General features: G+C 43.6%; 4 protein-coding genes across 11 annotated transcripts in view; 2 read left to right on the forward strand and 2 right to left on the reverse strand.

Moving 5' to 3' along the window:
* LOC6738334 (elongation factor-like GTPase 1) overlaps nucleotides 1-9,952 on the forward strand; it is a 73,838-nt gene extending 63,886 nt beyond the window's left edge. Inside the window, exons 5-6 of one of the 2 annotated variants that reach the window (XM_016171592.3) lie at nucleotides 5,422-5,633; nucleotides 9,806-9,952. In XM_016171592.3, coding sequence (XP_016032180.1) covers nucleotides 5,422-5,610 — 189 coding nt within the window. In that variant the 3' untranslated portion in view covers nucleotides 5,611-5,633; nucleotides 9,806-9,952. The remainder of the gene's footprint in view (nucleotides 1-5,421; nucleotides 5,634-9,805) is intronic. The other variant, XM_044922806.1, reaches the window with a different exon arrangement.
* On the reverse strand, nucleotides 5,714-9,616 carry LOC6738338 (proton-coupled folate transporter). Of its 3 annotated transcripts, XM_016169393.3 has the most exons (6): nucleotides 9,501-9,616; nucleotides 8,651-8,938; nucleotides 7,004-7,816; nucleotides 6,558-6,896; nucleotides 6,047-6,375; nucleotides 5,714-5,980 (listed from the first exon to the last, which is right to left on the reverse strand). In XM_016169393.3, exons 2-6 carry the CDS (start codon nucleotides 8,663-8,665, stop codon nucleotides 5,857-5,859), a joined length of 1,620 nt encoding a protein of 539 aa, XP_016032184.1. In that variant the 5' UTR covers nucleotides 8,666-8,938; nucleotides 9,501-9,616; the 3' UTR covers nucleotides 5,714-5,856. The 3 variants fall into 3 exon arrangements, with proteins under 3 accessions (XP_016032184.1, XP_039149957.1, XP_016032183.1); XM_039294023.2 differs by lacking the exons at nucleotides 8,651-8,938; nucleotides 9,501-9,616 and adding an exon at nucleotides 8,418-8,623; XM_016169392.3 differs by lacking the exons at nucleotides 8,651-8,938; nucleotides 9,501-9,616 and adding an exon at nucleotides 8,403-8,623.
* Nucleotides 9,953-11,073: 1,121 nt separating the features above from the next.
* LOC6738339 (protein scarlet) lies at nucleotides 11,074-13,865 on the forward strand. Its single transcript, XM_002085113.4, has 7 exons — nucleotides 11,074-11,506; nucleotides 11,683-11,732; nucleotides 11,841-11,977; nucleotides 12,078-13,043; nucleotides 13,121-13,362; nucleotides 13,422-13,522; nucleotides 13,578-13,865. The coding sequence occupies exons 1-7, from the start codon at nucleotides 11,178-11,180 to the stop codon at nucleotides 13,751-13,753; spliced, it is 2,001 nt and encodes a 666-aa protein (XP_002085149.1). The 5' UTR covers nucleotides 11,074-11,177; the 3' UTR covers nucleotides 13,754-13,865.
* LOC6738340 (adenylate cyclase type 6) overlaps nucleotides 13,833-18,484 on the reverse strand; it is a 37,474-nt gene continuing 32,822 nt past the window's right edge. For 3 of the 5 annotated variants that reach the window (XM_016169391.3, XM_039294020.2, XM_016169390.3), the window contains exons 27-29: nucleotides 18,200-18,381; nucleotides 17,795-17,919; nucleotides 13,833-16,865 (exon numbers count right to left, since the gene is read on the reverse strand). In XM_016169391.3, the coding sequence (XP_016032187.1) occupies nucleotides 15,627-16,865; nucleotides 17,795-17,919; nucleotides 18,200-18,381 (1,546 nt within the window). In that variant the 3' untranslated portion in view covers nucleotides 13,833-15,626. Of the gene's footprint in view, nucleotides 16,866-17,567; nucleotides 17,716-17,794; nucleotides 17,920-18,199; nucleotides 18,382-18,484 lie in introns of those variants that run through there. The other 2 variants (XR_005544060.2, XM_039294021.1) reach the window with 2 other exon arrangements.

An 18,484-nucleotide genomic window follows, 5' to 3' on the forward strand; every position in this document is an offset into this window, starting at 1 on the left:
TCCACCTATTCCTGACCCCCATCCCAACCTCGCGACCCGGCTTCCTTTCCCCGAAACTCTCGCTGCCTGTCTGTGGTCAATAAAAATCTCAGCTTACGCTGCTGTAAGCCTTCTGTTACCTTCTGCTGAAGTCTTATAAGCTAAACCACAGTCAGCAGCAGTAGCGACATGGCAACAGCAGCAGCAGCAGCAACAGCAGCAACATGGCAACAGCAACAGTTGGACTGAAAGATATATGGTCCATTTGAAGCTGCAGCTGTGTGCCATTCGAGGTAACCCAAAGCCCCAAACCCAAACCCCTCTCTCCTCCAGTCCCTTCCTTTCTCCATCGCATTCTGACCTTGTCGTGGGCCACAATTAACACTCAACTTGATGGTTATTCCCTTCTGTCTTGCGCTTTTGCCAAGATCAGCAGATGGGCCAAGCTTAGTCAAAAAACGTATTTAAGTTGTTCAGACCACAGGAGTTTCGAATAAGTTTTGAAGTCACAGAGAACACCCATATTTATTAACTTTTCATCGAACCTAGTTATTTTGTTGCATTGAAATATTCTTAAGCAATATCTATGAACTCGTAACTTTGTTAAATATTAATAATACAACATGTTTTGCCGCCTGAACCGCACATATTATTAAAGTGCGTGCACTCTGTATTAGTATTGGTTCCTCTATCAGTGTGTGTTTGTGCTGGTGTTGGTCACATCGGCCAACCAATCGATAACAACAAGTTTTTGTATAATGACTTCCGGCGATTTTCTATTTTTCAGCTCAAGTTTTCAAGTTTTGCCGGCGACGGAGATGTTGTTTGCCGTTGCTTCGTATAATTTCTTACGCATTTCCAATGCCAGACAGCAGGAAAAGTGGAAAAGGGGCGTGGAAATGGGAGTGAAGTTGGATTGCACAGAAAAAATGCATACTGATTTTTTCAATACTTCTATAATTACAAACTTTTTTGAATTGAAACTATATATCTTTTTTCAAAAGACGTGCCAAAACTAACTTAGTTTTGCAACTCTAAACTGTGTTGAAGTGAAAAAGTATCTGAGAGATATTTTATTCGATGGCATTATTCTGGGCGAAGTGAAAACAATTAGGCTTACCTTTCGTCCGAGCAATTAAAACGGTCGCTTTCAGCACTTTGTCCACGCCCACATCTCTTGGCCAGTGGCTCACCCCGCCCCCTGCACCCAACCCCTCCCTTTTTTTTTTTTTTTTGTTGTTAACCCTACCTGCCAGGTGAGTGGGCCGGGCTCTATGCCGTGGGCGCAGTTGTCACGTGCCCATAATAACAACGAAGGCGTCAACTTCACTGGAGTGGCCAACTTCTGGTTGGGGCCAAATGGGGAAAAAAGGGTCCAGAAGTGGGCGGGGGCGAGTCGTCGTGTTCCCAAAACAGCCATTTCCATTTCTTGCCGCATCATGGCCCACAATAAGTTCGTTAAGCATGTGCATCGCCGGATCAGCAGATCTGCAGCCGCAAGAAATCATCTCTCGAGATGACCTTTTAACGTGGAATCCGGAATCTGGAAGCTGCAGGCTGCCAGCCACCTGAAACAGAAACCGAGGCAACGAAAACTAATTTTCAGTTTTCATATATCATAATTTTTTTTTTCTGTTATTGCCGTTGCTCTTTCACTTCACGTAGCAACATTAAGACAGCAGTCAGCAGCTCAAGATTCAAGCCAACAGTGCGTTTCATTTGAATGTTTTTGGTAAACAGAGCTTAATAAAAATATGTTTTGCTTAGAAGCTAAAATATTTTCATTTAATATTCGCAACAAAATCCAAAGAAGCTCGACACAGTGTACACATTTTATTAGTTTTATTATTAGTATGTGATGTTGATTTATGTTTATTAATTTAAAAATATTTCTAATTCAAATATCTTAAAATTATAACACTTTCTAAACTGCGATTTTTTAAGTTGATATTGGTTTCATTTTGATATCATATCAGTTCATAAAACATTTATTTAAATTTCCTCATTTGCCAAAATAGTTTCAACCATCCTATTCTCCGTGGCCTTACGGCAATGTGTCGCACTGTTTAAGCGAGAAATATCTCCTCGTCGGGTGGCTACTGTCTTGCGCGCTTTTGTTATTATTTAATTTCGTGCTTCCTTTTGTTTTGCCCCAACTCCTCCCGCTGGCTGCATCACTTCTCATCTCTTCTGGCCACTTGATGAACCCAAAGATTGTTATTATGATTACGCGTGTGTGTGTGTGTGTGCCGGAGACGGTAGAAATGAGCCGGGGCAGGAAGAGGGTCAAGACCTGCAGCCTACCGAAATAAGAAAAAAAGAAGGAAAAAAATAATAAAATAACATAACAACTTTGGCTACTGGTCTTACTTTCAGGCCGCTCTGCATCGGGTTTTCCTCTGCCACGGCGTGTTGCATATGATTTGGTTCTGGTTGTTGCTTTTATTGTTGCTGTTGTTGTTGTTGCTCCTGCTGGTTGTCGCGCTTTGCATGCAAGACCTCAGTTGTGGAGCTCTGAAACTACTTCAAAAGCATAACAGCCACGGCCACAACAAACTGTGAGCAAAGAACCAAGACAAATAACAAATAATCTGATAACTCGTTTTGTATACCTGCCACAGTCTGCGCCCCCCTCCCCCCGCCAAAGGGAAAGTCTGCAGTGGAGACAGTGTGGATGGTGGTGGGGGAGAAGAGGCAGGAGGCGGGGCAGGGCCAGGGGCGGTAAGGTTGGGGCTGGAGTTGGGGGCGGGGGTCGTAGGGAGTTCGCCCGGAGGCGGGGGAGAGCATGGCAGTGCCCTAAAGTCTGCCTGGTGCGAATAAACACACACATACAAATACACTGGCCAACAAAATGTTACAATCAAGAATTCACCAAATTAATTGTGGCTTTAATAAAGAAAATAATAATATAATAATAATAATAATAATTATAATAATTAATAATTTATATTCGAATTAAAAAGAGTCAGCTAAAAATATTATAAATCGAAATTAAATAATAATGCAAAATCGTACAAAAACTGACTATAAAATTGGTATATGAAATCATGTTCGTTACTTTTTCTTAGTGTAGGGATATATCCATGCCAGGGCAAGTGTTTATCCAAGTGGCCAAAGGATTGTTGTTGCTCTCGTTGTTGTTGTTGTTGTTCTTCTAAAGTGGAACGTGGTTTGCATTGTCCGCTCGCTGGCTGTCAAAATGACGCTCATCGAAGTCCGCCGTCCGTTGTCCGTTGTCCGTTGTCCATTCGCTGGAGACTTTTACCAAAGCGGGTACCCCAAGTCTTTCGAATCAACTCGACTCGAATCGAGTTATATTCTGTGGGCCCGGTCTCTTTCACAGTCTTTCAGCCAGTTTCTGGCGCGCGATAATAATCTCAACTTCGTCTTGGTCGCGGACGGACAAATGGACAAGCGGACAAATGGACAAGCGGACCGATGGACGGCAGCGTATTTCGGTAGCTGCCGCGTAAATTACCTGCATACAAACCGCGCGCGGTCGGACAGGTAAACACATTCACTCATACACTCATAAGCACACCACTCATAAGAACACGTGTGTGCAAAGAGAGCTGGAGATACGGAGATATACGTTACCTTACCATATAATATGGTACCACACCAAGTTTGTGTGTGTGTGTTGATGTCACGTCGTTTGGTTTTGGCTTTGGTTTTTTTCGATTTTTGGATTTTTGTTTTGGTTTTCGCGGTTGCTGCAATATTTTTCTTAATATTTCAACCTCAAGATGGGAGAATACTCGGTACGGAGTTGAAGATCAGGAGTGGGTGATTAGGGGGGATTCGCTGCAATCTGCAGTGTGGTGTTGCATTAGTGGGGATAAGCACCTTTCCCAAAAAGTAAAAATTACAAATTCTTACAGATTTACCCATACCATTAATGTTTAAAGGATATTTTAAGTACAACATCCAACTAATGTTTGGATGTTCTAATTGGTAGAAGCCATATTTTGATAAGGATACGTAATAATTTAATTCCCCTTTCTAATGTTAGTTAGTTATATACATCATAATAAATGCGAATCCTTTAAAGACTCCCTGATTTGGAGCAGTGCACTCATCTGCCTGCTGCTGCTGGCTGGCTGCTCATTTGTCTGGCCCGGCTCAGACGCAAGTTCTGCGCACTTCTGGAGCACTTCAGCTGCCACAGGGTCTCCTCCGAATGCTGCCCGAGATTTGGAGTGGGAATGTTGGGAATGGCAATGGGAATGGGAATGAGGATGAGGATGGGCTTGAGTTTGGGCATGGGTAGGGATGGTGATGGTGATGGGGAGCGATGGCAAGATTGGAGGCTGCTGCGCATGCGCAGAGCCATTTGCAAAGGATGGCAGGCAGTCTCGCTTTTGCGTTGCTGTTTTGTTGTGACAGGGATTGCAAACTGCGAACTGGGATTGCCTTACCTTGTCGAGGACTACCGCTTGGCTCCCTATAGTGCCCCCATTGTTCCCTGCGCTGCGATCCCTTGCCCACTTGGCGTTGTTGGCTGTTGTTAAACAAGCGAAACTTTGTGCCCGATAATGATCTACACGGGACTGCGAAGATGTTCGAGGCCCGCAGTTTAGCGTAGTGCGAACAGATGGCCCAGAACACGCACTGTGAGAAAATCATTAGCAAATTGGCTATAAAGATATATGAGTATCTGCACTAATAAACGCATAAATAAAGCTACTTATTTGCTTTTGTTGTGACCAGTGTGTTTTTCATTTACTTGCTCTATATTCTATATATTTTCTTGCTGTGGAATGAAAAAAGTCTCTTCCTGACAAAAGACCATCCTCAAGCCGCCTCAGCATCTTAATCAGTTCTCGAGCAAGCTCAGTCATTGATGAGGGAATTCATAAAGTGTAGAACCGAAATTCTGGAGTGGGAGAGTGCTGAGTTTTTCCAGCGAACCGCTCGACACCCGCCCGCTGGGTCTCGAGTCCTTGCTGGAAGGAGGAAGGAAAACAAAACAATGCAGATCTCACACCAGAGATTCTCAAGTGGTTCGCCTCGCAGGAGGCAATCATCAATCAAACGCTCTTCACGCCATTGAGGAAATGCCCCGTTCTCCGGTACGCCGGTTCTTCTGCGTATCCTGGCGAGCCTGCCTTATCACGTAACGTGCAATGCGTGTCCCTGCGTCCTTTGAAAGTCATTAAGCGTCGAGTCCTTTGTCGCAGCCTCTCGAGTCCAAACAATGAAGATGTGAAAATGCACGCTTTCCCTGCTGCTGGGACAAAGAGCCCTGCTGAAGGACCCAAAAGACAAGAAATAAACCCCGACCCAGCCCTACTACTCGTAGCCATAAACCAAACCAAACCCAACCCAAATCCAATCCAGTGTGAGGCGCAGGCGCATAGACACAGCGACGCCTCGTTCCTTTTGTCCCGTCTCAAGTGCCTAAATGATTTCCCGGAATTTACACCCTGCGTCTGCTTACAGGTGATTGATATCGATCCCTTCTGGCTGCCGACAACCGAGGAGGAGCTGATGCACTTCGGCGAGAAGGCGGACTCCGCCAACCGAGCCAAGGTCTACATGGACAGCGTCCGGCGAAGGAAGGGCCTCTTCGTGGACGAGCAGGTGGTGGAGCATGCGGAGAAGCAGCGCACCCTCTCCAAGAACAAGTGATTTGGCAGTTGATGACCGTTCGGGTAAGTTCCATTTCCCTGTTCCATTCCAACCAAAACCCATTGAAATAAAATCAGCGCAATTGTTTCAACATTTCACGATTAGTTCAAATATAGAAAAGTTTAGCTTTTATTCAAAATGTATTGATGGGAATGATTTACATTGGCAAAATATTCATGCAATGCAATCAATATCTGCTCTGGGTTTAAGTCTTTTTATTAGGAATCGTTAAAGTTATTTCACAGGCTAGTTCTTGTGCTGTTCAATTTCCGCCTCCAGGACAGCTTCCGTTTGGGAAATAAGTCCGCTTTCCTTCTCAGGAACTTCCGGAACAGCCAGTGAATTTTTGCCCAAAACAATGTGTATGCAACTAATAGTATTAGATCAATTAAATAATTAATAAAATAAATAAGAGTCACATCGCGGAATCACTTACAGTATCATCACAAAGACGGCGATTTGGGTGGCAATGGTTAGGATGAAGACATATCCTCCGTGATTCGTATTCTGAGTGCGTCGATAAAGTTGCGAATAGCACACACCGCTGATGAAGGGCACCGCATTATCGCACACTGATAGCAGCGCAAACACCTTTCCGCGCTCCGATGTGGGCACTATTTTCGAGGTCATGGCCCGGATCATGGGACCCACAATTGGACCCAAGCTGCAGACAACGGCTCCGGCGTAGAGCAAGTCCGTATTGGTGGCGAAATAGAAGAACAACCGGGCTATCGAATGCGCCCAGGTGCCAATGAAAATGATGGTCTATGAATAAAACCATTTGAGTTATTAAATGGATTTTTGATTGGATTACAGCACTTGGAAAGTTAATCTTTTGGACAAGCGAAATTAAGTTAACATCTACTTGGTAATCTCTTAATTCCTTTTAAATTTGTATAGACAAGACTTTGGACTTTGCCAAGCAATGGCTAGTAATAAGAACTCACCGTATCCCTCCATCCAAGGATCTTGTTCATCAGCGGCACAGCCAACAGCATGGCAATCACGTAGGCCGATGACTTGAATGTCTTGAAGTTGCTGTACGCACTCACATCCCAGTCAAATTTGCCCAGGGTGTACATGTAGAGGTACTGCCCCTCGTCCCGCTGGAACGTGTACAGGGCCATGCTGACCAGAAGGATAATGAGAAAGCTGCGACGATGACCCTTTCGCGGCTTCACCAACACCGCCAACGAGTCCTTCACATGCTGCTTATCAAAGAAGTCGCCCCAAAAGCCACAGCATCCGAGTTCCCTCAACGATCGCTGTCTCGGCGTCGTTTGCCACTGAAAGTTGAAGTTGCAAAATTAAGGATGTGCATAGATATAGGACTATGAAGTATATATGATTATGGACTGTTACGGAACAAGCATAAGATGAATCCCAAACATACCTTCAGGGCGCACAGGGTGTAGATGATGGCGAGGGCAAGTAGTGAAGCGTTCACGGTGAACATGTCCGCGTAGGACTGATTGAACACGTTGTAAAAGAGATGCGAGCCCAGGGCCACGCCCAGCGGCATGGCACTGAGGTAGATCACGTCCAGGATGGTCACTCGGATGGTGCGCTGCTGCAGCGTGGAAATGTCCGAGATGTAGGCGAAGCAGGAGGCAAAAATGGCCACATCCGCACCGGTCAACGCCGATGGCAACGTGGCCGAGTAGATGATGTTCTGCACCGGCCACGTGGGCATCCTAGCGTTGACCACTATCATCGTGGAGTAGACAAACTTTCCCACTAATCCCATGAGCAGGGGCAACTTTCGGCCTCGCCGATCCGAGAAGGAGCCCAGAAAAAGGGCCAGGATAATGGGGAAAACGTGGGCGGAAATGTTCTCCCACTGAAGGAACCAGGCATTGGTCAACATTGCCTCCCTTCGGAACTCCTCGTTCTCCGGCTTGTTGAGATTCCTGCAGATCTGCTCCGTGAAATTCCTGTTAACCCGACAGGACTTGTACAGAAAGAAGTTCTGCTCCACCACCGAGGTGATCATGAAGGCGAACATGTACAGGAACATTGTGGGCTCCACGGATATGGATTTGACCACATGCCACGCCCACTGAAGAACGGTGCGGCCCGCCACCTCGTCGCGCTGTTCCCTAACGGGGCCGGATGCGCTGTTCTCATTGTTCTCACTGGTCTCACTGATCTCACTGTCCTCACTAGACCGACTGTTTCGTCTTTGTGCGGCATTTTCGGAGTGTGCCTGCAAGTATGCAATGGAATTTGGTATTCAAATTGCGTGATTGTTCTGATGTTGGCAATGCCATAGATTTCGAAGAGGGATCTCTTCTTACGCTTTGCGTTTAAAACTCGTTTAAAGCAATAGATGCTCTACAATCATTTTTTTTTGAACTGGTTCACTTGATTATATTAACGTCTTTTGCTATCGTTTAGTAGTTAAACAAATATTTTCAGGTCTGATTTCATAAAAATCGTTTATCAATCGTTTATTAATGAAATCTAATTACTTAATAGAAACTATCTATTAGAAAATTAATAGAAACTGAGGTTGTTCACTGCTTATGTTTTGTGTGTAATTATAGAAACAATTTAACAGAACAAGTTCCGATAACAATTTCTTACAGCTTTGCACTACACACTAAAAGAGTATTCGTAAGTCACCAACACTGCATCATATTAATACCGACCACATGCTGACACTTTAAATATTTATAGTTGACAAACAATGATATAAGCGTGATACTTTAAGGAAATTTTAAGAATGTTCCCTGTATTTATTTGCTTTTTGTGAAACCAGACACAAATCAATAATGAAACTTTGCACACACAACAATTATATTCACGGTCAGGTCAGCTGTGTTTAAAGATTTCTCTGCGAGCTTCGCGCGTTTTTTAGGCATCAATTGCCATACGTAATCATTCAACGAATCGCAGCGGTCCAATTTGTTCAATTTCTTAATTGCATAAAAGTCGAACTATTTTATTTCGTATTTTTTTTAGTAACACTTTGTGTTTGTTCAATTTAGAGCCTGCATTTAGAGGCGTCGCAAATAAAAACAAAATAAAAAGCACTTACCCCTGTGGCGCTCATTTTTACTTTGCGCACCCGCTCTTCCACTGTTAATGTTAAGTATACTGCTGTTCTGTTAGGTTTGGTGGTGAGTGTAAGCTGAAAGCTTTTATGCTCTAGCTGTTTTTTAGCGCTTAGCTTTTGCAATTCAAAAAGTAACCGCCAAACGCAGCGTATGAATAGATTAGACTGTCAGTATCAATCAGCATTTTTGTTATGCAAATTTGCATAATTAGATTAGACTTCTAGCCATTTACTTTAGATAGATGAGGTAGATTAAATTATATTTTATTTCTGTGAATTATTCAACCAAACATATTTAAATTTAAAATTATAATCAAAATAATGAGTTAGGAAACTGTAGAGAGCAGTTAGATTTCCTTACTTAAGTTATAATTTCATTTAGAAATGGCAGCTTATCAATGATTGTTTGCTTTATATATTCGGTAAATATATTTATTATTCATTCATTATTTGTTTTCCTGATTTTGCAGTAGATTAGATTTATTAAACTACACTTCAGTTGTGGAGTATATCACAAAATCGGTTTTTTATCTCACTGCTTGATTTTATTAGTTGCACGTGTATGATTGTAAAATTTAACTAATTTCAATTGGCGTCTAGCCGGGTTTTATGGAATTTCCTTGATCAACTTGCACGTAGCTCTTTGATTTTGTTCGATATCACTAAAAACCGTCGATAAGGGTTTATGAAGTTTAATTTAAGACTCATTCATTTAGATTTATTACACTGGGCAACGATTTGCTTCAATAATTAGTCTCCGTGATTTTCAATCACGAAACTGTGATTTACTGTGCTGTTTGTGTCGTTTGTATATTGAATTTCACATCATTACGCTGCACTTATTTTCCACTGATATTGTGTTCCACTGAACATAAATATTTAACCGCACAGATGCGACTTGATCGCCATATAGGTCGATAGCGACTGAAAACCCGGAGGGTAGTTGATCCGTCCACTCAAACTCGCCTTATCAGGCGAAATGCTGATACAGAGCGTTTTCTATTGGCCTCCACCTGCAATCGAAGCTACAATGGCGATTGTTAATTACTCTTTATTTATAAACGTTTTCAATGGATTTTTCCAATTCACTGCCGACCATTTCTGATTACTTACTATTTTCTTTCTTTATTTTTGCAGTTACTAAGAAGTTTTTGATTTACCACCACGAATGGAATCCTGAAATTTTGCTGAGGAATGACATATATTTTTATACATTATACAATTATTTAATGAACAAATAAAAAATAAATGTTATTATCTTAAAAAAATGTGTTTATTTTGAGCGGTTATTTTAATAAGGATATACGCGAATATATAAGATTGAAAACGAATAACATTATTTTGGAATGCCCAAAAGTATGCAACGATTCCTTAGAAAAACATTCTGTTCGCCTTTCAAATGGTAAGATTAAAGAGACTGATTTTTCAAACGTGTTTCAAAACATATATATATTAGCTAAAATTTAAAAAGTAGCGTAGCCCTTGAATCTTTCCACATAAAAAAGAACATAATAAAAATTATTTTGGTAAATAAAGAAAAAAGCATATGTATGTAAAAGGCCCTGCCTTTTAATGTGAAATTCAAATCTAATTGACTCACGATCTCATTAAAAATACGTAAATTAACTAATAAAAAATACTTCATTGAGAAAAAGAGTCTTGTGAAAATGTGAGAATTACAGCTGTAAATTTCCAGACGATTTCTTGCATTTATCAATCATTTTCTTGGTCCGCTTTTGCGTCAAATGAATGCGAAAACGCGTAGCAAAACAGAGCTGACAATTGGCTCCCATCTGGTTGTTGGCTTTCCCGATCCAGCGGCGGTTTTCCGAGCTGGCTGCTTGGATGACTCTGGCGCTGCAGGGCTTCCCGTTGGGTTGGTGGGTTGGTCTGGACTGCATTTTCCGCTGGCAATGGTAATCGGAGCCGCCACCTAAGCCCGCTGCTTCCCAAGCGGTCGGTAAACTGCAAGACGATCGAATGCCCGCTGCCAGGGCCACCCTAAAGATTGTGGACCCCGCACCTCGGATCCCAAGTTTAGCATATTTGCAATGTGGGGTGCTGGGCAGCACAGTAGTCATTGGCAAGTAAGCTATTGTCATGCAAGCCGCGTTATCTTACTAATACCAAAGGAAAATGAGAATAAAATGTAAGTAAAATTCATTTTAAAATAATATGTTAACTATGAAACGATTAAAATTAATTATTAATTGTAATTAGGAAATATTTTGTAAAACTTTCCTTTTTGGTTTTAATAGCTAAACAAATTGTAAACTATAGTAAATACTTCTTTAGTTCTAATATACAGTAAAAATAAACAAATCAAAGATACTCTTTGTCAAATCCTCTTTACCCAATCTTCACTGTTCCCGTCCATCTTACTGTCAACTTGGCTGTGACAACTTCTCAGCAAAGTTTAGACGGTTAGTTGGTGCCCAGCTGTGGCACGCTTCGGTTCAGAAAAAGTCAGGCTCCTCAGCCGTGAGATCCAAGATAAAACCGAGAGATAATGTCGGATTCAGATAGCAAGCGGATCGATGTGGAGGCCCCGGAGCGGGTGGAGCAGCACGAATTGCAGGTAATGCCGGTGGGCAGCACCATTGAGGTGCCCAGCTTGGACAGCACACCCAAGCTATCGAAACGGAACAGTTCGGAGAGAAGTCTGCCGCTCAGGAGCTACAGCAAATGGTCGCCCACGGAGCAGGGAGCCACTCTGGTGTGGCGGGATCTCTGCGTCTATACCAATGTCGGTGGTTCCGGGCAGCGGATGAAGCGGATCATCAACAACTCAACGGGGGCCATTCAACCGGGCACTCTGATGGCCCTAATGGGCTCGAGGTAAGCTGCTGCAGAAATCGATACCACTAAGAGATCAGGTGCACTCGAGTGGAATGTGCTCGAGATGAGGCTGTCCAAAAAAGTGCTAACTATGTCAAGATGTCTAATTTTCGGCTCTGATAAGCAGAGATTCCGCTGGGTATCGCCCCATCTAATAAAACTTCTCCCATTCACAGTGGCTCTGGGAAAACAACACTCATGTCAACGCTCGCCTTTCGACAGCCGGGTAAGTTGTAGGCACTACCAAGTACATGCGACTCTAGTTGCCGATAAGATTACACTGATCCCCATACTATCTCCGCCCGCTCCATTTGCATTGGGATCTGTGCTGCAGCCGGGACCGTCGTTCAAGGCGACATTCTGATAAACGGCCGGCGCATCGGGCCCTTCATGCACCGCATCAGCGGCTACGTCTACCAGGATGACCTCTTCCTCGGATCGCTGACTGTTCTCGAGCACTTGAACTTTATGGTGAGCTTTGAACTATGCAGATGTGTCTATAGAAAGGGATTAGACGTATCATATCATATATCTGGTGGAATAACATTCATGTTTGTTTGTTCTGTTCCAGGCACATCTCCGCCTGGATCGTCGGGTGTCGAAAGAGGAGCGTCGCCTCATCATTAACGAGCTGCTGGAGCGAACCGGCCTCCTTTCGGCGGCACAAACTCGAATTGGTAGTGGCGATGACAAGAAGGTCCTTTCGGGGGGCGAACGCAAACGATTGGCATTCGCCGTGGAGCTGCTGAACAATCCGGTGATTCTGTTTTGCGATGAGCCCACCACGGGACTGGACTCATACAGCGCCCAGCAGCTGGTGGCCACGTTGTACGAGTTGGCACAGAAGGGCACCACCATACTGTGTACCATCCATCAGCCGAGTTCGCAGCTCTTTGACAACTTCAACAACGTGATGCTGCTGGCCGATGGGCGGGTAGCCTTTACGGGATCACCTCAGCATGCGCTGAGTTTCTTTGCGAATCACGGATACTACTGCCCGGAGGCCTACAATCCGGCGGATTTCCTAATTGGTGTCCTGGCGACCGATCCCGGCTATGAGCAGGCCTCGCAGAGATCGGCCCAACACCTTTGTGATCAGTTTGCCGTCAGCTCGGCGGCCAAGCAGAGGGATATGCTGGTTAATCTGGAGATTCACATGGCCCAGTCGGGCAACTTCCCCTTCGACACGGAGGTGGAATCCTTCAGGGGCGTGGCCTGGTACAAGCGCTTCCACGTAGTGTGGCTAAGGGCATCGCTAACTCTGCTGAGGGATCCCACGATTCAATGGTTGCGGTTCATCCAAAAGATTGCAATGGCATTTATTATAGGAGCCTGTTTTGCCGGAACCACGGAACCCTCACAGTTGGGCGTACAGGCTGTTCAGGGAGCACTTTTTATCATGATATCGGAGAACACATACCATCCCATGTACTCCGTGCTGAATCTGTTCCCGCAGGGATTTCCGCTGTTCATGCGGGAAACCCGATCCGGACTCTACTCCACGGGACAATATTATGCCGCCAATATACTGGCTTTGGTAAGTGTTGTAACGAGCTAATTAAATTAAATTTAAAGCGGAGCTTAATTTTAAAGTTTTCACTTGTTTGTCAATAGCTGCCTGGCATGATAATTGAGCCCCTGATATTCGTCATAATCTGCTACTGGCTGACGGGTCTGAGATCCACCTTTTATGCCTTCGGAGTGACTGCCATGTGCGTGGTGCTGGTGATGAATGTGGCCACAGCCTGCGGTTGCTTCTTTTCCACGGCCTTTAATTCGGTGCCGCTGGCAATGGCTTACTTGGTGCCCTTGGATTACATATTCATGATCACCTCGGGAATTTTTATACAAGTGAAGTGGGTGATTAAATTGATACTTTTTATTAACTTGGTTTCAAGGAACACTCAACTTTTAGCTCGCTACCAGTGGCGTTTTGGTGGACACAATTCCTCTCATGGATGCTGTATGCCAATGAGGCAATGACCGCAGCTCAATGGTCTGGAGTGCAAAATATTAGTAAGTTTAAACAAAATAAACCGTTAAAGATTAATATTAATTGAAATTTGAACAGCCTGCTTCCAGGAGAGTGCCGACTTGCCCTGCTTTCACACGGGTCAGGATGTCCTGGACAAGTACAGCTTCAACGAGAGCAACATCTATCGCAATCTACTGGCCATGGTGGGTCTTTATTTTGGCTTCCATCTACTGGGATATTACTGCCTTTGGCGAAGGGCCCGAAAGCTGTGAGGGATTGAGTGCTCGGTTTGAGTGCTGTAAATATACTTACTACAGAGCTATGAACTCAACCAATAAACAATGCCTAGAATTTTCAAATTAATAGCGCCATTTATTAACACAATTTGTTTTTTATTTCCTTTGTTTAGAGCACAATGAAACACATTTACTTAGACTGGGCGTAGTTTTGTTCTTACCAACTTGAAACTGAACATCAAAGCTAATCAACAACGAGTTCAATACACGCATACACTTATGATTATATAAAACATATAGGATACTTTATACTCAGTTAAATTATAGTTCGTAGCTAGGCGTAGTCAAAGTGGCCGAGAGGCATTCGTAAAATTTGCAAGTTAAAACTAAGTAACAAAAGGTTATAAAATAATTTATGCATCTTTTCATTTTCTTCATAGAAATCACAGCGAGAATTTTGTTTGTTTTTCTTTGGTTTTCGTTTGGTTTACGCATTGTTTATGTTTGCATTTTTTTTTTAAATATATGTATTTATTTATACTTAGTGTTGATGCTTTCAGCAACATTGAGACATACAGACATCGAAACACATTTAACATTACATTTAAACAATACTATTTCAAGACATAACGTATTAGATACTCTCTCCACCTCAACTTATACTCTAGTAAATATCGTTTGTGCAACAATTCAAAAAGTTTCCATGTTGCTCTTCAATTGACAGATTTTTGGTTTTAGTTGTTAAGAAAAAACATCAGCGAAGAACAGCGTCAAAAACCGATGTCATATTTCTTATCGATATGGTATGTAATGTATGCTGTCCCTTAGTTTGGTGTAAAAATATTTTGCTGGGGAATGCAATCGAGTCATGCAACATTGAATATTTCCTTTTCATAACCGCATGTTATAGGTTTTCATGAATGAAAATACCTTGAAGTGATCATAGATTATAAATTATATTTGTATATGTTCATATACGAAGACTAACGCCATCTATCGTTCACAATTGTATTCCCCAACATCAAGTAATAACTAATTATTCGATTGACAATGAACATTAAATTCGATTTCTTTTGCCCGCGTATGCCCTTTGAACTTACACGCTACTGCAAACACACATAGGAACCTTACACACCTACACTCCTTTGCAAGGACTCTGCCCCAAACTTACAACCTATCGAATGCCTAGCAGTTCTAACAATGCTCTTTGGTACCCAGTTGAAGTGCAACATTTTGCTTTCGTACATTGGTTTTATGTGTGATATGGAATTCACGTTTGTTGGTGCCCTGAAACGCTAACTGAGGAACATGTAAAGCTACAATAAATGCGAGATCATACAGGGGGGGTTGTGGGGGAGAAGCTGTAAGTACAGTCGAACTTCCCTAGCGAGAACCCAAAAGCGCTATTGTACATCAATGGGTATTAAATATTTCAAAAAATACTTTGGGTTTCTCAATATGCTGATATGACATTTAGGTATTAACATTTCGTAATTATTTTTAGATTAACTGTTTACTTAACTATTCTTTTTTTATATTTTAAAGAAAGGTTTATTTATCTGTTTTCTATACGGAATTTTTATTGGAAGGTTAATAAATGGACTGTATTAAAACTTGGTAATTTGAAAGAAAATTCTTGTTAAATATTGTTGCATTTAATTCAATTCACTTAAATAATCATTAGACAGCTTTTACATATATGGCTTCCTTATTATCGTTTTGATATTTCTGTAGCTGTGATAAAGTGTCCTGCTAAAGAAGTTCGACTCCAAGCCAAATCAATCAATATATCCTTGCCCCAAACCGTTAACTTCACCTTATCCTTACCGATAGTCCTACCTCTAAGGCTCAGCGAAGTGCCTTCGGTTTTGTACATATTTACACGGCTGCCTGTGCATCCCTTCGTCGCTTACGTGCTGACATCCTGCAGGAGTCCTGTCCTCGGACTACTAGCTCCTCCGCCACCCGTGCCCAGTGCGGAAACCGATCCGTTCGTGCTGCTGATGAGCACCATGCTCCGGCTGTTGGGCAGGACAAACACCTCGGTGGTCAGCTGGCCAATGGGGCTCATCGATTGCGAGGTCTTGATGGGACTGCGGTTGGGTTCCAGTGAGGCTGTGCGTGGCTGCCAGTCCTGTGATGAGTTCTCCGTGGAGGATTGGCCGGGCACGGAGCCACCGCTCTCCAGAGTTCCGGGTGCCGTCTGCGTGGAGCTCTGGCTCTCGTTGGACAGCAGTCGCGTGGTGGTCGAGGTGGTGAAACTAGCCGCAATGGTGGTCACCGAGCGGCGCTTCTTCTGCTGCGAGGAGGAGTTCGATGATCCCGACGAGGATGTGAAGGGCGCTGCTGTGGTGGTCACCGTCTCCGTCACATTGAAACTCACAATTGTGTCTCGTTTTCTCAATGTGGTGGTGGTTGAACTGCTCGTTTCACCGCGGAGATTCTGTTGCTGCTTGTTGCTCAGATCTGAAAGGCTGATGTTGTTCTTCAGCAGGATCTCCAAGTTCTCAATGGAGTCCTTCAGTCCGATCTTCTCGTCCCGGGCTATCTCATCCTTTAGATCCGCCACCAGTGTCCTCGGCGGAGCAGTGGGTGTGGCCAAGGACTTACTTGCCCCACCGCACTCCGAACAACTGTCGGTGGCGGTGGGATTCGCATTCGATAGTGGATTACCACCTCGCAGGATGGCGGGCAGAGCGCCAATGGTGACCACACTGGAACTGTTCGATATGCTGGGCGTTATGCCCGTGGAGCTACTCACCGTTGTGCCGAAGGAGGAGGATATGTTATGCTGCCGGCAGAGCGACTTCCTCCGCTGCGCCGTCAAGTTCTGCATATTGGAGTTCATATCAATGTCGGGCGAGGGTAGCAAGTCGTCCTCCTGTTCCGTGGAACCCTGCTCCTTGACCTGCTCCGGCTGTTTCTCCATGGCTGTTCCGCTGTCAAACTTCTCCGGCTCCTTGGCCAAGGTCAAGGTCTTTGGTGGCTCCACCTCGGTCTTGGCCAACTCCAACTCTTTGGCATCTATGGGCCTCCTGCCCTTGAGGAAATAGGTGATCATGGAGCCCTTGCCCTTGACATCCACGCTGCCGCGACAGGTGAGCTCGAAGCCACGCCCCTCGAGTATCTGCTGCATCTCCTGTGTCACCTGGCCAGGTGTGGGAAGAATTAGGCGGAAAGAGAAAACGAGCGATAACATAAATTCTGTCTGACAAGTTCAACGGCTCGGCTTTTATTTATTCACCCGCTCACCCGTGGCCAAGTAATTCATGATAACACCCAGGACTCCCATGTTCCACTACTCCACAGCTCCCACGCCTGCTCCATACTCCCCCAATTCGCAACCCAATCCCCCCGAGCGTCGCTCGCTTAATAATTTACTTTCCTTGCAAATTTGGGCCTCCACTGCTTCGTTTTATTGACAGCATCGAAGCACGGCAGATAAAATCAAGTGCGCATTTTTATTTGAAGCTGAACTCACGCATATCAATACATTAGGGTGGACCATGATCAATAAGTAACTATGTATGTGCAAAATATTTTAATCATACGAAAGAAAAATAAATAGATATTTGTATGCCACTGATTTTAAAGAAATTGTACTAATTCAAGTGAAAGTAATTAAACTGATGATTAAATTTTATTTGTAAATGTTAAAAAAATTAATTTTTAAATTTAATATATATATTAATGTTAATTATTTTACTGTCCCTTGAGTAACAAACATTAAGTTAGCAGAAAATTTAATTCCATTGCATCGAAATTCAAAATCGAAATTTACCCTTCAGTCAAAGTATCTTTATTTTTGGTTGTCTATCTATAGCTGTGCCCTTTTTTTCATCTGTCTGCGTCGGAAAAGTTTTCGGTGACACTAAAACTTTCGCACTGAAGTGGTCAGCCCAGGTGGCCATTGATTAGGTGGGCGTGGCACCGCCCTTAAGCCCAAACCCAACAAGTTTCGCAACAAGCATTTCGCCAGCTTTTGCCAAAAGCGAGAACTTTGGATGGCAAAAAAAATGGAGCAGCTTATATCCAGCTGAGTGCCCGCGATTAGGCGATGATTGCATTAGGACTCACCTGGATGTGATCCACCAAGCCTGTGGAGTCCATTCGCGAAGCCACATTGACGGCGTTACCCCAAATGTCATATTGGGGCTTGCAGGCTCCAATAACGCCAGCCACCACAGGACCAATATTTATCCCTGCAAACACACAGGTTACAAAGACAAGGAACACTCAGCAAAATAAATTAAAGTGTTGCAAAAAATTTTAAAAAATTGCAAATCACTGCCTTAGCAAATATAAAATATTAATAATTGGTCCTATTATTATGGCTCTAAATAGTTGGTTTTTTAAGATCTATAAAACCTATTTTATCTTCATCCTTTTAATTGTAAGAAAAAACTATAAGTTGCTAAGAAATTTATCTGATGATCCTTTAAAACTGTATCTTAAAAATCTTGTCAAGCTCAATATGCTCACCTATTCGCATGCGAAAGTTGTTGAAGGAGTGCATGTTGACCTCCTCGATCTTGTCGAACAGCTGGAGGGCGTAGTCGGCCATGGCGGTCACGTGGCTGAAGTTCACCCGGTCGCAGGTGTTCGCCGTGAGTCCGGATGCCGCCATGTAAGTGGCGCCCGTGCTCTTGATTTTCTCGATGCAGCTGCCGGAGGAGAGAGAAGTAGACGATGGTGGCCGGAAATGGACCAGCACGCAAAGTGGTTAACACCGTTTAGGTCAGAATGAGGAAGGGGAAACGCTGGCGC

The sequence above is a fragment of the Drosophila simulans genome, chromosome 3L (genome assembly GCF_016746395.2).
Source record: "Drosophila simulans strain w501 chromosome 3L, Prin_Dsim_3.1, whole genome shotgun sequence".
Taxonomy (NCBI): Eukaryota; Metazoa; Arthropoda; class Insecta; order Diptera; family Drosophilidae; genus Drosophila; species Drosophila simulans.